Source organism: Pseudoliparis swirei, chromosome 20 (genome assembly GCF_029220125.1).
Source record: "Pseudoliparis swirei isolate HS2019 ecotype Mariana Trench chromosome 20, NWPU_hadal_v1, whole genome shotgun sequence".
Lineage (NCBI taxonomy): Eukaryota > Metazoa > Chordata > Actinopteri > Perciformes > Liparidae > Pseudoliparis > Pseudoliparis swirei.
The window spans coordinates 14,288,723-14,308,669 of NC_079407.1; the positions used below are offsets into that span (position 1 = coordinate 14,288,723).

Consider the following 19,947-nt stretch of genomic DNA (forward strand, 5'->3'; position numbering starts at 1 on the left):
ATCATCTGCTTACTTTTCTGTGCGGACTGGGTGACCCTGGCTGGAAATCCAGGGCTAGGTAGTCCACGTTGCCACACTTCCTAGGGGCCGGGCTGCTGGTGCCGCTCACGGCTGGGGAGGTAGACGCTGGGTTCTGCTAATGGGGACGAGAAAGGGAGGTTTCACTCACACAGAGTAATAAGCGTAGCACGAAAACAAGTTTATCATTCAAAACAAAGAACACAATGTTCCTGATTTTGGGACTCACCATAGCCACATAGTTCTCCTCACTGTCTGCAGAGTCGGTGCTGGTGATGCTCTGTGTAGAGATGGGTCGACAATGCTGCGAGGAAATGGAGTTCATAGCAGGCCTGAAACAAAGCAGATAGGACCGTGAGTGCTTCCACCTACTGACCTCAGGCGGAAACACATTTATATCATCAACTGTGTGTGTGTGTGTGTGTGTAGGAAACCTAGCTTGAATTACTGATATGAGACTCACATGGGCCGTGTCCAGGACATAGTGACTGGGCTCTTAAATGGCAGCTCATCAATGATCCCATTGTTCTTCAAATCAAGAGGTGTTGGCTTCGCTGTGGAAAACATGAGCAAACACAAAATCGCGATAAAGAAAAACAAGACGACCCATATATTGAGAAAACTCCATATATTGAGAAAACTCACATTTCCTGTTGGGTTTGAGGTTGCGGTTGATTGGTGGTGGTGTGACATCACTGAGGCGGCTGGGCCGGTGACACAGAGAGGCGCTGCTCCCCTTACGGGCAGGTAATGTTGCAGAGAATCCTGGGAAATCAAAGTGATGTGGCCCAGGACTCATCGGGATGTAGATATTTTTAGGGCTGTCAGCCTGGGCAGCGCTGAGTGGCGAGGAGCCAGGATTCATGGGCACATAGTTGTCATCGGAGTTGCCGCTGTCTGAGCGAGTCAGAGGCGCTTTGGTTCTCTGTTGTCAAAAGAGACAGAAGGCGCATATAGTAAATATGGTAGAGATGCTTTTTCTATCTCTGCAGTTTATGATGTCACACTAACAGCATCTGTCTGAGTGCAGTTGAAGGGAGACTCACCAGGTAGGAGCTGAACCCGTCATTGACAGACTCAACAGACTGGCCGGAGTTGTTGAAATGGATGGGACGGTGATGGCTGTTAGTTTCAAAGGAGGAGCCTGTGGAGAGAAGCCAGGAGAGAGATCAATATTTACAACCGACCAAAACTCTAAAAGGTAGAAGAAAAGAAAAAAAACGAATCCTCGAGCGAAATAGTACAAAGCAAAAATAGGTCGATACAGACAGAAACGCTTGACATTTCAAGGTGAAACTCCTAATTCTATTTAAACACACAGAACACAAGTGACAATTCATTAAAAGCTTCACTGGATTAAAATTAGTCTTTGCAGCACAGGTGTGTGAACAGCCAGTAGCCTCACTAACAAGGGTCACAGGTCAATTCCTGTCTGTGGCGATACAAGGCCTGAGCACAGGCTTGGCGAAGCAGATAACACAGCATAAAAAAAGGCCTCCGCGCATTGCGTCTGCGAGGGTTTATTCTTTTTTCCCATTGCTTATCAGCCTGGAATGAGGCATTTTGGAGCAGGCTGTATGGCTTGAATTTCATTAGCGTCTCAACAGAACAGTCTCTGCTAGACAGGCCCGTTTGTTCCTGCTCAGCTGCTGGTGTTAAATCAGTAAAATGAGAGATAGAGGAAGAGGGAAAGAATGAGTGAGCGAGAGAGTGGGAGAGTGCGAGAGGGGGGGGGGGGGGGGGAGGGTAGGAAGAGGAAGTGTGGAGTCAGTGTGGCACCACAAGAGAACGGACTGATGAAGTCGGACGTGCATTTGAAAACAGGAAACAGGTCAAATGTGCAATTTCAAAAAAATCTGTATCCGTCAACAGAAATTGCGTTTCGAGAAACAAGTGTTGTTTCGAAGGAGCGTAGGAAAGCAGTTAAAGCACTAATTGCATTCAGCGTACCTCTGTGTAACCGGATGTTCTCGACAGCAGGGAGAGTATTCCTGCGTGGGATAACTGACACTGCAGGCGTCATCTCTCCGTTCTGGCTCCCTGCAGACTGCGGACTCCCCCATTGACCCTCTGAACCCTGGCTTGGTTTAGGGGGCCTGGGAGGAGGAGCACAAGAAGACTCAGAGCTAGAGGGTGTCAAGGCATTGTGATTCTTATCAAACGTCCGGGGGATCTGGTAGAAGGAGCCAGGCGTCGTAGGAAGGTCGTAATTGTCAGTCGGACGTTCGTTGCTGTGCACGACGGCAAGGGCGTTGCAGGGCATCTTGAAGGTGTAAACCTCCTCGTTCTCCAGGTCTGGCTCACCTAGACCGCTGTGAGCCGGTGCCTCGGAGCTGTAACCTTGCGGAAGCACGTAACAGGCCTCCTGCGGGGAGTCATCGAGCCCCGGTAACTGGTGTTTTATCGGCTTGGGCAGGCTGTAGAAGCCGTGCAACTGGGCCCCCATGCCATTGAGGCAGTGGGAAAAGCCATGGGAGAGTTTCTGCACCGCAGAGTCGCTCCCGACAAACAGATTGCTTCGTGTGGCCTGGGAGAAACTGGCACTCCTGAAATATGGACAGAGACAGATATTACGCAAATGCACACATTCAGTCTTTATGGTGCCCATGGTGTGTGTGTGTGTTGCCTAAATGCTCCATGCAAAACAGACATCTGTCTCATACTCCAATGCCAACCGATCACCAACAGTGGACAGCTATCTATTGTTGCAGTAACATTTAATGCCATTCCACATAGCCACTAGATGGCAATGTAGCATTTCAGGTCCCAGCACAGTTAAAAAACAACAGTTCACCTTGTCATCACTGTCAGAGCACATTTGTGCAGCTCTAGCATTACATTTTAGTATTCTTAACATGTCCCTGAAAAGCTGTTGTGTTTACATGTTCCCTGCATGTTGACTGGGAGAGGACATTCTTGCTAAGAGTTTCTCAGCTTCGGTGAGACACAAGGGACATGGCTCATTTATTCTGGCTCCTTTGTAGGACTTGACCTTGAGTGCCAACTAGAGCAGACCTACAGCTTAGACATTTTTAGCCAGTTAGCTGAGCAATGGTCCGATTTAGTTGGCCGTGGAAAGATAAGATATCCTCAATGACTCGTTTCTTTATCTCTACACTAATCTTCTTTGGGATGTTCTGCATGCGTTAGCTACACTGCAGGTTCCTAATGGTTGCGTTCAATCTCAATCATCATTTTAACCATTTTAAATAAATGATGCATCAAAGGTTACACAATTAATATTGACATAACATTCTGCTCTTTCTGACTTTGTTCCTTTTTCATACCAGAAGGCACGTTGCGTTTCATCAATTCTTCCTCTGCCCCCTCGCGATTTCAATCATCAATCAATGATGCTGTTAATTTCTCTGCCTTCCATCATTGTGACTTCATGGGGGCTTTTCACATAGATTAATTAATTCCGTTGGTCATCAGACCAGTCGAGTTTCAGTCTGACGTGAATGATACCAAGTCACCAGATTTCCTGTCTTAATTAGCAGACCCACGGAGCAGTAAAGGAGTGACAGAAATATCTGCACAAAGCTGATGAGATGGATTGTGAGCTTGGGTTTAACAGAGGTCCCACACAGCAGATTTATGTGCAAATTGTGTGGCTGAGAGGGCAGTCCTAGCCCGCATGGGTCTAAACCTATAGGAGTGCTGAATTGACGCCTCAACCTCATTGATCTTCTCCTGTGCCGGCTATCTGCTGAATGGCATCATTATTGAAGCTGCCTTCTGATTCTTGGAAGCGGGCATGGCGGCAGCAGGAGGTGAGGTGAATGTTAATGGAAAGCTCAGAAAACCTTTCTCATAACACTTGGTACTTTTGCTCTCTCGCTCATCATAAAGCCGAGATAAGCATACATGTGCTTATATACAGTTGTTCAACAAATTGTCACATTTCGTGTTACATTGCATTTCTTTTTTTACTCATTGTTTAATATGCATCTGCTTCATCTTAATTTTGCATTATTGGTTTGAAATACCTTTTTCATAAAGTGGACTAACCAAAAATGGCCACATTATCTTTAGATAATTATCAATGTTGCATTATAGCATTACTCTATATTTCCTATCCCCACCCATCTCTGAAGTATTTTTCATTTAAAATCAAATACAACAATTTTTGTAGATCCACAATGTTCAGAGAAACATTTCTTCAAGAGGATCTATTGCTCATTTTAGAATATTTTCAGCTTCGAATATTCTCTATAATTAAAAATTAGCACTTCCTCAATCAGAGCACTTGTGAAATACATTATAACATTTCCACAATGATTTGACACACACACATACACACAAAGAAGTTGGATCATTTTCCCCCGCAACGGCAGTTCCAACCCTTAGGGGCACCTAAACTGAGGAAGCGCCGTAAACCTGTACGTTGACCTGCATTAAGGGATAACAGGAAATTGACACAGGATGGCTGTGGGGTCGAGACCTTTACCGTGCACTCTCTGTCTTCCTGCTCATGCACTGGTGGAGGAGGAGGTAGTCCTGGGGTGCGCTGTTGGACAGGGAGCTATGGTGTGTGTGGCGGACAGGCACATCAAAGGTGAAGAGGACAGGCTGGCTGGAGTGGATGGGGGCAGAGGACTTGCGTTCTCCGGTCAGCGGAGCCATCGAGTCGGTGACATCTGCTCCGACAGAACGGGGCATATGGTGTAACCTGCCATCTGCAGACAGGAGAAACTGGAGTTATTGATCGTTTAACCCACCGCATGTAAAATATTTGTAAACAAATTTTTTTTTTTTACTGCTCGTCTTGAGAATTTAAAAGCAGATGTTTTTTTTGTAGATTGGACCTGCTATGCGACAGAAAGTAATAATCCACCCAATCCAAAATTCATCCTAAACAATTTTTCCTTTTGTAGACACAATTCTTGAAGTCAAAGGGTAGCGTGTAATTCATTTGAGGGTTTAAAGCCATTACATGACCTTGCCTCGCATGGAGTCTGATATTCAGTAGCTTTCAGCCTGCACTCTGATCAATAGAAATGAGGGATACATCTCAAGGGAGGAGAGAAAACAGTATCCTTCGGCTTTTTTGGGCCTCAGGGTAAGAGTGATTCAACAGCCCTTGATCCAAGCTATTCTGTCCAACCAGGTTCAATGTGCTTTGTTTGATTTTATTGAGTTGCATTGTTTTGCACAGTGGGACTGCAAGAACAATATGGCCGTAAATCTTATTGTTTATGTCTGACATCCCTGATATCTGCATCGAAAGGCTACAAAGAAAAGATGAATCTGAGAAGGGGCTGCTGCAAATAGACCAGGCAGGAAGCCAAATAGAGGAGGCTCATACCGAGCTGTAGGCGTCGAGAGTGGGCGGCCCACTGATCCATCGACCCATGGTGCTGTGTGCAACACAGGCTGATCAGAGGGAGAACAAATCCTCACTGTACAGTAAATGAAAGGTTTTGTTTGAGTCGATTAATACAAGAACAATGTGATTTCAAATGAACAACAATTCATTTAATTATTTAATAATAATAATGACTACCTACTCCTTTCAAACAGATACACATGCATTTTGTTTATTCCCCACCATTGTCCTCCTCCTATATCAGACCCCTACAAAGCATATCGCGGGTCCAACCGCACACACACAATACATGGTGTGTGTGTGTGTGTGTGAGCGTATGTGCATTGGTGTGTGTGTGTGTGTGTGTGTGGGGTGGTTGGAGGGCGGGGTTATTCAGAAGCCCAGTTCGCTGAATGAGGTCACAGCCATGCCCGAGGGGGGAACAAGAAAAAGGCCTCTGCTGTGGGGACTCAAGGCCAGTGGACATCAGTGAGATGCCCAGACCCACCGCCACACAGGGCCCAACACAGGGCTCAACCCTCCCCCCGTGCTCCTCAATTACACCATTGTTCTGAGAGATCCACTCTCCATAGGCTGGTTAGGCATCATCTCCTTTCTCCACAAAAAGCTTTGTAAAAGCTTTCATCCAGTGCGGTGAGCACTAGGGCACCACTAAGATGGGTAGATATATTGATTTGTTGTAGAAAGACAGTCCCCCACCCCCGCCAGAGTGGAGAGCTGCATGGAAAAACACATGCAGGCCTAATGACTGAAATACTGATGACACCATATTAAAACTAAAATGTAATCTGGTTCATTTTCATGTTTTTGTGCGTGCCCTAAATGGTTTTTGATAAATTGCCACGCAAGACTGTCAGAATCAGAAGGAGAAAAAAAACGTTGATGGAATAGCCTACATGGCTCATCCCTGACACTAATGGGTCTGATGATGTATGTTACCACTGGGAAGAAATTCCATCGAGTTAGTCCACAACACAGAGATAGACAAAAGAGTAGAACATATCACATTGAATCTTTACCCCGAGGTGCTTCTTGTAATATTTCCTCGACTGACTAATGTACTGTCAATATCAAGTGGTAAAATGTGTACACTTCATTTGTTATACTGCATCTAAAAAAGAAAAGTAATAAAACTGGGAGGGACTGGCACAAGTAAAAATAAAGGCTATATATAGTTTTTTGAAAAGTCATGTTTTCTCTACGACAATGCTAAAACGTCAACATCCAACAAGGCAGTTAAAAGACACAAACAGTTCTTCCAATGACATTCCTTTAATTTGAAACAAACATTTGACTATCAACAGCAATGTATTGAAGGAGCCTTTTGGTTGATAAATGACAGCTCCGGAGTTCATGAGCAATTTCCGAATTATGCTCTATAATACATCACCTTTGTCTCATTTGCTCTGTGGCCATAATCTAATAGAAGCCGGCTGCTGGACTCAGGGGGGCAAAATTAGAACCTTGCACGAAGGACAAGAGCGTCTTTGTAGGGTGCTCATTTCCTCTCAGCCCAGGCACATTTAGACGAGGACATATGATGATCTAATCTGAAATGAGATATAAAAATAGGGAATACCACTAATCTATTGAATTGAAAGGACGTCTGATGGAAACACGAAGGAAGAGGAAGCATTTGAATCTCCCCAATACAGCAGTTATACAATTTTCATCAGGATCACAATCCCCCCCTTAAATATTCTGTATAAGTTAATCATCTAAAGTATGCCTTGTCCACCTGCCTTCAAATTGAGTATACAAAGACAAATGCAATTTCCTTAATGGTTCCTTATGCGATTGCACTTACAAATATAGCTGTGGGGCTGAGACGGCTACAAAGAGATTTGCAAATTAACCTCTCAGATATGGCTCTGCAGGGTGGCCTGGTGGTGAGGGGGAGTCGGGCGCCATCTCATGATATAAAAGGTCAGACAGTAGGTTTGATCCTCCAAAGGGTGTTGTCCAAGTGTCCTTGAAAAAAGGCCTCTCCATGTACCTGCTCACTCAGTTGAAGACAACCTAGAAAAGAGCAGCAGCTAAATGAATCCCGTAGATACATTATTTGTTGTACTGCATGGATCTGCTGGACCAGTGTCTCTTTAAAGCAACAGTGTCCCAGGAGGACGCATCGTGGGTACCATTTGCTTATGGGGGTTGGGGGTTGGGGAGCTGTCAGACTGACAACTGGATGAAGGAGACGCTAGCTGCACCAGAGATGGGTTTGGTAGACGCTGCACAGGGAGGGATCGGGATGCTCAACAGAATCAGGAAAAATGGCGGCCTTGCTCTGCTGGATACTCTGAAGTGAACAAAATGACGCGGCGGTGTCATTCTCCCTTGAAAATGGCTTACTGTGTGTTAAGCAGAGCAGGCGCAGGAGCGATCCCCTGATCACATTACTCCCCTATGCCTAGCCGCTCAGCAGCATCATGTGAGCACCGCCCATCGACTACACTGCGGCATCAATGTGTCTCAAAACAGCGGGCTGATCAATCACCTTAAAGGCTCAGGGCTCGTCGGGGCCGGTGCATCACAGAGTTTGTTATAAACCAGCAGCTCATTTTTAACCCTCTGACCTCATTTCTGTAAGGTGACGGGTGGAAAAATACTTTCGCCCATGCCACGGACGGACACAGATGAAGAGTTGAGCCAATTTGTGGTTGAGGTTGGGTGTTGGTTTTCATTGCCTGCTTGAAAAAAAGAAGATTTAAAAAAAGCAGCAAGATATACCTGGAAAAGGCTGTGCAGTCAACTGAGCCGAAAAACACAAAAGGATAATTTGCTCCGATAAGGCAGTGCATTACATAATGGGACCACGCTTGTTGTGGAAACTCAGCAGTCATGATGAATGGAGAATGTGATTCTTAACTTATACACTTTAGCGGTTGAGTCAGAATGCTTTAACCCTCCTGTTATGTTGCGGGTCAAATTGACCCGTTTCAAAGTTTGAAAATCTAGGAAAAATACTTCTAAGTACTCTTTCTGTATAAAACTTATTCTGCTTACCTTATTTCGTCTAATCAACGTAAAAAAAATATAAAAAATAAATGATGTATTTCCAACCCCCCGCTGCAGGTTTATATAACAGAGATGATGTTCGGGTCAATTTAACCCGGCTGTGAAAGTGAAGGCTAAAAGTCATCAGAAGAGTCACGTTTAGACTATTTCTTTCTTTGTAAATGTAGGACAGTCTTTCTTACTCCCTCCCACCAAGTTTCAACACACACACTCACACCAACACACACAGACACCAACACACACACACAGACACCAACACACACACAAACACACATCTCAGCACACACACACCCCGTTCACAACCCCATATATAAAGTTGTACACATTTCAAACTTCAAACAAAAGAATCAGGTGGTTGTTATGGAAACCATCTCTATCCTGCTGTGTGCCCATCACCCTACATGAGAAGCACACTTTACAGACTAAACAATGTTTATCATCTTCTAACTTTCCCCCTAAATACACCTTTATTGGACATGGGACACTAATGTGAGGGTTTCTTTCATGTCACAACTAATACATATGTAGTAGGCCTATAGTACTTCTAATATACTGTCTGTCTGACTGGGAGAGACACACACCCTGTCTCATCCCAATCTCAGACCCACACACATTCTCTTTCTAACGACCCCAGCTGTGCAAGAAATACAGATACTATTTTGACGGGAACCTTTATTTTTCCCTGCGGGAAAGCTCCACGCGCGCCTTAGCAGGGGAGGGGCCAAACATACAAAATGGTTGCTGAGCAGTCCATACGACTGCACCAAGAGGATGACTGTGTGCTCGCCTTTGGTCATCTTTTATCATATAATTTATGCATCTTAACACTAAAAATAAACATAACTAAAGTTTACTTTCAATACAAATCCTTTATGACTCATTTGGCTTGATTTTTAGTGGGCGGGTCATTATGACCCTGAACAGCACAGGTGTCTCATCTCTATTTATCTACATCACCCCATGAAAAAAAAAAAATTACAAAATGCTAATAAAATATAGGAGAAAATACATGTTATGGTAGACTAATGCAATTTAGATTTAGATTCTTTCAATGTTCCTAAAAAATAGTTTGAACATGTATCTTTCATTAAAACGAGTGAGTGCTCCTGATTGAACTCTGATCTATGGAGGGGTAAATAACTCAATTCCACTAAAAACTGATTTAATTGTTAGAAATGTTGTTGGTGATGATGTACAAACTATAGTTTTTAGAATGTTTTGGTTTCTGATCACTTTTGGATGATTCAACATTAACCGGGTCAAATTGACCTGGGAACATCACGGCTCTATGTAAGAAACGAACATAACAGGAGGGTTAAACAATCACTCCAATAATCCTAAATGCATTTGTAATGTTGAACGCATTAGATTCTGGGCTGAACCATTTCCCTTTGATTGTGTTTATATGCCCCCATGTCAACTGTAAATAATGCCGGTAAAGCCACAGCTCAGTAAGAAAGAAGAAAAGAAAAAAAACAGCATATTATCAAAGAAATACTGTAAATAATAAAAATCCCAGTGATGTTATGTACTCCATAACATATCAGTATGGCAGATTGGAGAAAACTATTTTAAGGCAGACACTCAGTAAGCGCAGCAGCAGTGACTTCTTCCTTGATAAAAAAATAGTGTTGACATGCAGCCAGGCTGTAAATGTGTCCGAACAAACAATTTTGTATCTAAACAGTTACATGAAATGTCTGCGCACTCCTGAACACAGGATGCAGATCTGTAACTACACCTTTATTAGCGCCAAAACTACCAGCCTACCAATTACGATGACTGTGTCCCAGTTTGACAGAAAAGGCAGGTCTAGCTGGAACACAGAAAGCAGATTGGGCTCCAAATAGCTGATTACACAATAAGGACAGGTATAAACATCTACTCACAACAGCTGAACTGCATACAAACAGTCGGCCAAAGAAAATATCCTATTCCAGAATAGTCCATTTGCATTTTTCATTGGATTTAAGGCCGGGTAGCAGCCACCAATTAGAGTGATTGGCTTTGCTACAGGGCCGATACTAAACCTGTCATTTGAACAATTGAGCAGATGCCAAATGGAAAATGAAAAATGGCTACATATTCAACAAGAATGTGTACACAAAAATCGACAAAGATGATTACCCAAATAGATGGTGGACACAAGATATTTTAGGATAACCAACGATCGAAGAAAACCAAACATGTAGAGAAACAGAGGTCGATTTATGGGCAGCTATGCTTTTGGGATAAAATTATCTAAACCAGAGAGTGAGCTGCATTTTGATTTCTGTTTCTACAGTTTACACATAACGACATTAAATAAAAGAAAATGTGCTTGATTTCACAACAATACGCAACTACTCGTATGCTTTTGTTTTGTCACATTTAATGAAATTCCTGTCTCATCAGGAGAGCCAACACCAGTCACAGTTTAACTGACATTTCTCAAGAAAACAATAACCACAACTTTACTAATATCTCTCAGGTTCCTCTTCAATCATTGTTGGTACGTCTAGATTTTACACAGAGTATCTCTGTCTTTCTTATGCGAGAATGAGGAGCAAGCGGGGAAGTTCTGATCATACTAAATCAACAATAACATGAATAATTTTGGAAACTTGATGAGATGTTAAAGTCATACTGATTTGTACATCTTCAGTGTACAAAACATCAATCATAAACACGTGGGGATAAATGTAACCCCTCCTTGAATAAATCAAATCTATTTTCATTAAAAAGAATGCTGAGGCTGCTGTTGGAAATGCTGATTTAGTAGTTATGCTTTTTTCTCTCCATTTCTCACCATCTTAAGGGCAACAGTTTAACTGAAAAACAATACAGACTTCTTTTTCTCTTCTTTTTCCAAGGGACAGCCAGGGTAACAGACAAAATGAAGAGGAGGGATGGAGGAAAAAACAGTAAGAGAGCCGTAAGGCAGAAGAGGGAACACAATAAAGCAAAAACAAAGAAAAGAAAAGAGGACTGCTGACAGTAAAAACCTCATCCCTTAGTTGAGATTATCCTCGTCTCGGAGTTCAAACAGCTGGAAGATAGCCGAACAAAGCCCATGATTGACGGGATGATGTTCCATTCATTAGATTGTGCTCAGGGGTGGGTCTCCCTGGGTGCAGACAAACACCACATACCCAGCCATCAGTATCTGATAACAACAGCGCTAACACCCATCGTCAGATTGGGAGAATTAGAAAGACACCCAACTCTGTGCTTATGTATCTCTACAAGCACCTCTTGCAGCGATACATAAGCACTTTAATGTCCAATTTCTCTTAAAATCTCCAGCTCTTGGTTGTCAGGGTTTGTTCAGGATACACACACAAAAATACTTTTCTTCAGTTGTTGAGTTAAAACAATTTTACATCATATTATATATGATTCACACTTGACACATTGTGTAAAACATCTACATTATGTGGGAATTTCTTTATTTTTATAGACTTGTGTCCGGAGGTGTCACGGATGTCGCAGCGAGAGAGGACCCAAATGCCGACATAACTTCTGCAAAACCAATATTTAATTTCCACAAACTAGACAGGATGACAAAACGCGGACCAAACGGTACGAAGCCACAGTGGGAATGAGACGAACAGGGTTTACATACACAGGCAGGTGAAGGTGATTGGACAACGGGGAACGAGACACAGGTGGACACAATGAGGGCGGGACCAGCAATCACACAGAAGGAAACAATCAGGACCAGGGCAGACAATCACAGGGAGACAGACACAAGGACTTCAAAATAAGACACAAAACGAGACACAAACTCCAGATCATGACACTATGATGTGTGGTGCACAATGCATTCTCTGGTCTCTGGTCTCCAGCAGATGCTTCAGATGCTACCAGTGGTATTTTGGGATGCACGGCAGCGGCATCAGAAGCAAACCGACCTCAGACAGCTCTGTGGCAGCAGAAACCTGACCTTCCAGTGCCATGGAGTCTCGTTATTTCAACACACAAGAAATCAATGCACATAAAGGGCACTTTGGGGAGGGGAGAGAGGCAGGCTTGCATGTGTGGAGAGTGAGAAGCCAAAAGAGAGGTAATGTTTATGTCTGTGTGTACTGTACCATGCACACAAGCATGGATACAATATGTTTTATATGTGACACTGGCCTGTTTCTCGGTTTTTGATGTTCTTACTGATTTGTATCTCCATGGCCAGCACCAGGATTCAGTTCGCTTTTTCTTTGTTTCCCCATTGTAATTAGGACGACTTACTCTTTAAATCACCCATATTGATGTATTCAAACCTTTCAGAAAACAAGTGCAAAACAAATATTCAAAGTGTTTACCAAAAACGACCAAAGCATTAGCACAAATATCTTATATATGTATATATTGTGCCAAAAAATTAATGTCACATGGTCATTGTGTGTGAGAAAGGAGAAAGAGAGAGAGAGAGACTGTGTAAGGGGAATTGTGTGTGTGTGAGAGAGATACAGACACAAAAAAAGAGATCGAACCAAAGACAGAAAGAGAGACAAAGTTGTGCAAAAATGCGCTGCAGTCATGTGCTGCCCTTGGCCGACCTCCGTCACAGTCTCAAGAGGCAGCTCACTACTGGCAGCAGAGGCCAATTCTGACTGGCAAAAGGTAAGTTCAGATCAAAGTGCAGATACAACAGATGCAGTCGGAGTCTCAACAAAATCCTCAGAGAAACCAAAACACTTCTACGCTGCTCAAGAATATTGTGTAGCTAAGCCTGATTGATCTCTTCCACAATCATTTGAGACTTATGATTGGCAATAGCTGTATTGGAGAAAACAATATCACCTTGTGTACACTGTTACATGATGTATACAATATCAATATGAATCTCAGACACCCAGGCTGATGTGTTCTGGTGAACACCTTCGACCTTTATATGAAAACAAACATGGCATCTGCGTAACTTAGCATGTGTGCTTCTTCTGATCGTCTTTCGGCTAGTTTACTCTCCATAAGAGGAACTAACTTCTCTGATAACCCCCCCCCACACACTCAACATGGTTGTTGACACACTAGTTCAGATCGGCAGCTGTCTGCCAGGAGGAAAACCTCTAAAATATGTTTAAGTTATCCTCTGTTAGCTCCAATTACCATCTGCACGTCTGAGTCACTTCATCAAAGTGTTTCAAAAGCCGCAAGTACATGTTTCCGCATCAATTCATAGAAGCTGAGCATGTTAAGCAACAGTTAATGTGTTGGCGGTGTGAAACCGTGGCTCAGCTCCATGAGCACTATGTGCTCACAGGCACAGAGCTCAAGATCGGAGATGTTGCAGGAGGAATACTGATGCACACATAGTCCATTTCGCTTTGAGGTAAAATGACTGGTGGCTTTGGCAAGATCATACAAGAGCAACGGCTCCAGTCTCCCATCAGAAATGGCTGACTCACGTCAAGATAAATCAGCGACAAATATTCTAAATACAAATATGTTGTGCTGTGGTACACAGTCCACAGTACATTGCTTTGCAGTTGTGCAGTATTGTTGTGCGGGGACCACTGTCTGCTTCTGCAAACTGGGTGCGTGCAGACTACATTAGTTAATACAGGGATTGTGGATTAGAACCTCATACAACCCCTCTTCAAAAGGCCCGGGCTATCCCTTTAAGACACCGGTAGTGACGTAAGAGGGAAACAGTGGTAAATCGAGCAGCTTTGCCCTTGAGGAGCAGATACATGAAAGAATAACATCTACTGCACCACTTTTTCCAGGATGTTTAGTTCACAATTTAAGGAAATGGAAAACTACTCTGAGCAGTACTTAAGGACTTTAAGATATTAAGTGGTATAAGAACAAGGGCAGCTTCTATCTAATAGGAGTTGCATAACATTTCCCACATGCATCCAGAGCTTTGACACACTTGAATGTGTTAGTTTGTCAAAATCAGTCATATAACCAGCCCTCTAGCATGAATGAGCATGAGGCTAGCACAAAGCTAGAAGCTGTCATGACATACACCCTCTCCCTTCCTAACCCATTCTCCCAGCCACACCCCGCTGGCTGCAGTTGATACAGTTTGAGATTCACAACAGGGCCTTGCTAATTACCGAACTTGGACCAGGGGAGCCCTTCCCGATGCAAGCAATATTACACAGCCGTTTTTAAATTTCACACCTGGAAATATTGCATGTTACAGATGATCAACCATGTGCACGTTCACCAGCTGCCAGATGGCGGGGAAATAACATCATGACTGCAATCTGGAAGGGTACAACGCCATGCCAGAATAAACAGCAGGGTTTTCCATGTAAAGTAAGTCCATAAGACCTCAAGATCAGAGCAGAGTGCTATCTGGTCTTAATCAAACATGCTGCACGAGACACGAGCCATTCTCCTGCACAAAGACTAAAGCAGAACACAGATGTGGCAACAACACAACACTGAGCCTCGGAATCTGATGTTATGTTTTTTTCTGGCACCAAATCATAACTTGTCCAACCTAATTTTCTGTTAATTGACGAATTATTATGGCACATATTATTCTAATGGAAGCATGACCGTCTGCTGTACCAACTAACTGATTGAGATAGTAGCAGAAGACTTTCTGAATTAACCTGTGGTTGTTGAACCCACACAGCTGGCAGATGGAGCGGACCCACTTGTTCATGACTTAATCTATGACAACCCAGGGTTCAGATCAGGAACCGGGAGCAGAGTTGTAGTTTAACACCCTTCTCTGCTCTTCCATTCGAGCAGTTACCCACCCTTGACTTTAGAGTAGAGACTGTGTCTGTCCCACGGCCACTTCAATTAAATAAATCAAAAGTAAGCAGAAGAGGAGTCGTACACAATAACCTTATACAAGTTAACACAATTATTTCAGCAGTGCAACAAAACAGGTCTATTAAATGTGGTCTCCTAAATATTCGATCTCTGTCATCTAAAGCTGTGTTACTGAATGATTTAATATCAGATAATCACATTGATTTATGTTGCCTAACTGAAACCTGGCTGAGCCATGAAGAATATGTCTGCCTGAATGAATCGACTCTCCCAAGTCATATTAATACTCACATTCCTCGAGGCACCGGTCGAGGAGGTGGAGTAGCAGCCATCTTTGAATCGAGCCTATTAATTAATCCTCAACCAAAATTACACTACACCTCATTTGAAAGCCTTGTTCTTAGTCTTTCACATCCAACCTGGAAAACACTACAGCCAATTCGATTTGTGATTCTGTAGCGCACACCAGGTCCATATTCAGAGTTTATATCTGAATTCTCAGAATTTATATCAAGTTTGGTTCTTAAAACCGATAAAGTTATTATTGTTGGAGATTTTAATATCCATGTGGATGTTGATAATGATTGCCTTAGTGCTGCATTCATCTCCTTGTTGGACTCGATTGGCTTCTGTCAGAGAGTACAGAAACCCACTCACAGCTTTGGCCACACGCTTGATCTTGTTCTTACTTATGGCGTTGACATTGAGCATTTGAACGACTTCCCACAGAATCCTCTTGTGTCAGACCACAACCTCATAACTTTTGAATTTATACTACCGGAGTGTACTCAGTTAGTCAAAAGTTTTACACTAGATGTCTAACTGATAGTGCTGTAGCTAAATTTAAAGAAGCGATTCCTTCTGTATTTGATTCGATACCACGCCTCAATATAACAGAGGACTCCTGGTCTAACTTTAGTCCGTCCCAGATTGATCATCTTGTTGACAGTGCCATAGGCTCTCTGAGAATGACACTGGACTCGATAGCCCTCTGAAGAAGAAGACAGTGAGGAAGAGGAGGTTTGCTCCTGGTATAACCCTCAGACCCGCAAACTGAAGCAACGTCACGAAGCTTGAACGCATATGGCGTTCAACTAATCTCAAGAATCCCGCTTAGTTTGCCGAGATAGTCTTATAACATATAAGAAGGCCCTCCGTAATGCCAGAGCAGCCTATTACTCATCAATAATAGAAAAATAAAACAACCCCAGGTTTCTCTTCAGCACTGTAGCCAGGCTGACAGAGAATCACAAGAGAGTGGAGCCGAGCATTCCTATAAACCTTAGTGGTAATGACTTTATGAACTTCTTTAATGAAAAGATTTTAACTATTAGGACAAGATTAATAATCTCTTGCCCATAACCAGTGCCAATCTGTCCTCAAGTGGAATGGCCTTGGAAACCGCTGTATGCCCTGGTGTATATTTGGAGCGATTTTCTCCTATCAACCGTGACCAATTATTTTCAACGGTTTCTACTTCAACACGCCTACCTGTCTCTTGGACCCCATCCCGACGAGGCTGCTTAAAGACGTTTTGCCTTTAATTGGCGGCTCTATTAGATATTATCAATGTGTCTCTGCTAACAGGCCACGTACCACACTCCTTCAAGGTGGCTGTTATTAAACCTCTCCTGAAGAAGCCCACTCTGGATCCAGAGGTATTGGCTAACTACAGACCGATCTCTAACCTCCCTTCCTCTCCAAGATCCTTGAGAAAGTGGTCGCAAATCAGTTGTGCGACTTTCTACATCATAATAGTTTATTTGAGAAATTTCAATCAGGATTTAGAAAACACCACAGCACCGAGACGGCACTGGTGAAAATTACAAATGACCTCTTAATGGCAGCAGATAAAGGACTCTCTCTGTCCTGGTCTTGTTAGACCTTAGTGCTGCATTCGACACCATTGACCATGACATCCTGTTACAGAGACTGGAGCAGTCGATTGGCATTTCAGGCACGGCACTAATTTGGTTTAAATCTTATTTATCAGATCGATCTCAGTTTGTATTTGTAAACGATGACGCCTCGATAACCACCAACGTTAATCACGGAGTTCCACAAGGTTCTGTGCTTGGACCAATTTTATTTACCTTATACATGCTTCCTTTGGGCAATATTATCAGGAAACACTCCATAAACTTTCATTGTTATGCAGATGACACTCAACTATATTTATCGATAAAACCAGAGGAGAGCAACCAACTCTGTAAAATTCAAGCATGTCTTAAAGACATAAAACATGGATGACCTGCAACTTCTTGATGTTAAACTCAGACAAAACCAAGTAATTTTAATCGGCCCTGAGCACCTCAGAGATCAATTATCTGGTGATGTGGATTCTGTAGACGGCATTGCCCTGGCATCCAACACCACTGTAAAGAATCTTGGCGTTATCTTTGATCGACTTGTCCTTTAACTCCCACGTAAAGCAAATCTCAAGGACTGCATTCTTTCATCTACGTAATATTTCAAAAATCAGGCACATCTTGTCTCAAAAGATGCAGAAAATTGGTTCACGCTGTCACATTTCGAGACTGGATTACTGCAACTCCTTATTAGCAGGCTGCTCTAATAAATCTCTTAGGTCCTCCAGTTGATCCAGAATGCTGCAGCTCGTGTTCTCACTAAAACTAAGAAAAGAGATCACATCACTCCTGCACTAGCTGCTCTGCACTGGCTCCCAGTAAAATCAAGAATCACTTTTAAAATTCTTCTCTTAACCTACAAAGCCTTGATTGGTGATGCTCCATCATATCTTAAGGAGCTTGTTGTACCATATTGCCCCACTAGAGAGCTACGCTCACTAAATGCGGACTACTTGTAGTTCCTAGAGTCTTACAAAGTAGAATGGGAGCCAGAGCCTTTAGTTATCAAGCTCCTCTTTTATGGAACCAGCTTCCAATTTCAGTCCGGGAGGCAGACACAGTCACCTCGCTTAAGAGTAGACTTAAGACCTTCCTCTTGACAGAGCTTATAGTTAGGGCTGAATCAGGTTTGCCCTGGTCCAGCCCCTTGATATGATGCTATAGCCTTATAGCTGCCTGGGGACGTTTTAAGATACACTGAGTAGCATTCTCTTCTTCTTTCTCTCCTTAAGGATGAATTTTCATCTCACAATCACACGTTACTAACTCTGCTTTCTCCCGAAGTCCTTTTGACTTTACGTCTCATGGGGTCTTCGGACCCTATGTGACGGCATAGATCCTATCTGCCTGTTGGATCGTCTGGGTCGTGGAATTCCTGCTCATGACTACGCCACTGTCCTGTTGAGACTCCGCCACTCCTCCTCCCCACCGCCATCTGCCTGATGGATCGTGGAGGTCTCCATCGTGGAATATGCCTACTATGAACTATTCATACACTCTGTCATATTCATTGAATGTATTTTAACTCTAAATCTGTCCTTCTGTACACATTACATCTATTGCATCTGTCCATCCTAGGAGAGGGATCCTCCTCTGTTGCTCTCCTCCAGGTTTCTTCCCTTTTTTTCCCCCTGAAGGGTTATTTGGGAGTTTTTCCTGGTCCGATGTGAGGTTTTGGGGCAGGGATGTCTATGTGTACAGATTGTAAAGCACTCCGAGACAAATTTGTAATTTGTGAAATTGGGCTATACAAATAAACTGAATTGAATTGAATTGAATTAATGTGTTGGCGGTGTGAAACCGTGGCTCAGCTCCATGAGCACTATGTGCTCACAGGCACAGAGCTCAAGATCGGAGATGTTGCAGGAGGAATACTGATGCAGGTGAGGTGTGCCCTCCCCACACATAGTCCATTTCGCTTTGAGGTAAAATGACTGGTGGCTTTGGCAAGATCATACAAGAGCAACGGCTCCAGTCTCCCATCAGAAATGGCTGACTCACGTCAAGATAAATCAGCTACAAATATTCTAAATACAGCGTACACTTAATCTTTTAAGCGTTTAAAATATGTTGTGCTGTGGTACACAGTCCACAGTACATTGCTTTGCAGTTGTGCAGTATTGTTGTGCGGGGACCACTGTCTGCTTCTGCAAACTGGGTGCGTGCAGACTACATTAGTTAATACAGGGATTGTGGATTAGAACCTCATACAACCCCTCTTCAAAAGGCCCGGGCTATCCCTTTAAGACACCGGTAGTGACGTAAGAGGGAAACAGTGGTAAATCGAGCAGCTTTGCCCTTGAGGAGCAGATACATGAAAGAATAACATCTACTTCACCACTTTTTCCAGGATGTTTAGTTCACAATTTAAGGAAATGGAAAACTACTCTGAGCAGTACTTAAGGACTTTAAGATATTAAGTGGTATAAGAACAAGGGCAGCTTCTATCTAATAGGAGTTGCATAACATTTCCCACATGCATCCAGAGCTTTGACACACTTGAATGTGTTAGTTTGTCAAAATCAGTCAGGGTTTATATAACAAATACAGCCCTCTAGCATGAATAATGCTGAGAATTAGGATTTGGCTTGGAGCATGAGGCTAGCACAAAGCTAGAACTAATTTCAAATTTTCCACCAACTAAAATAAATGATGGAAAATGCATTTGCAACACAGAGAGCAAATAGTTTTTAAAATAAAAGGTTCCTCAGAAACAGAAACCACGTGTTTCGGGTGAAAAGAGGATTGCATTACCAAAAAAAGCCTGGACGTGTCGTTTACACGCAGCTGTCATGACATACACCCTCTCCCTTCCCTAACCCATTCTCCCAGCCACACCCCGCTGGCTGCAGTTGATACAGTTTGAGATTCACAACAGGGCCTTGCTAATTACCGAACTTGGACCAGGGGGAGCCCTTCCCGATGCAAGCAATATTACACAGCCGTTTTTTAAAATTTCACACCTGGAAATATTGCATGTTACAGATGATCAACCAT

At 43.1% G+C, this 19,947-nt stretch overlaps 1 protein-coding gene across 3 annotated transcripts in view; it reads right to left on the reverse strand.

Moving 5' to 3' along the window:
• The window catches only part of gab2 (GRB2-associated binding protein 2), a 39,909-nt gene that overhangs the window by 2,643 nt on the left and 17,319 nt on the right, over window positions 1-19,947 (reverse strand). For all 3 annotated transcript variants that reach the window (XM_056441023.1, XM_056441024.1, XM_056441025.1), the window contains exons 3-9: window positions 4,469-4,697; window positions 1,969-2,564; window positions 1,065-1,162; window positions 664-943; window positions 482-572; window positions 248-350; window positions 14-136 (exon numbers count right to left, since the gene is read on the reverse strand). In XM_056441023.1, the coding sequence (XP_056296998.1) occupies window positions 14-136; window positions 248-350; window positions 482-572; window positions 664-943; window positions 1,065-1,162; window positions 1,969-2,564; window positions 4,469-4,697 (1,520 nt within the window). The remainder of the gene's footprint in view (window positions 1-13; window positions 137-247; window positions 351-481; window positions 573-663; window positions 944-1,064; window positions 1,163-1,968; window positions 2,565-4,468; window positions 4,698-19,947) is intronic.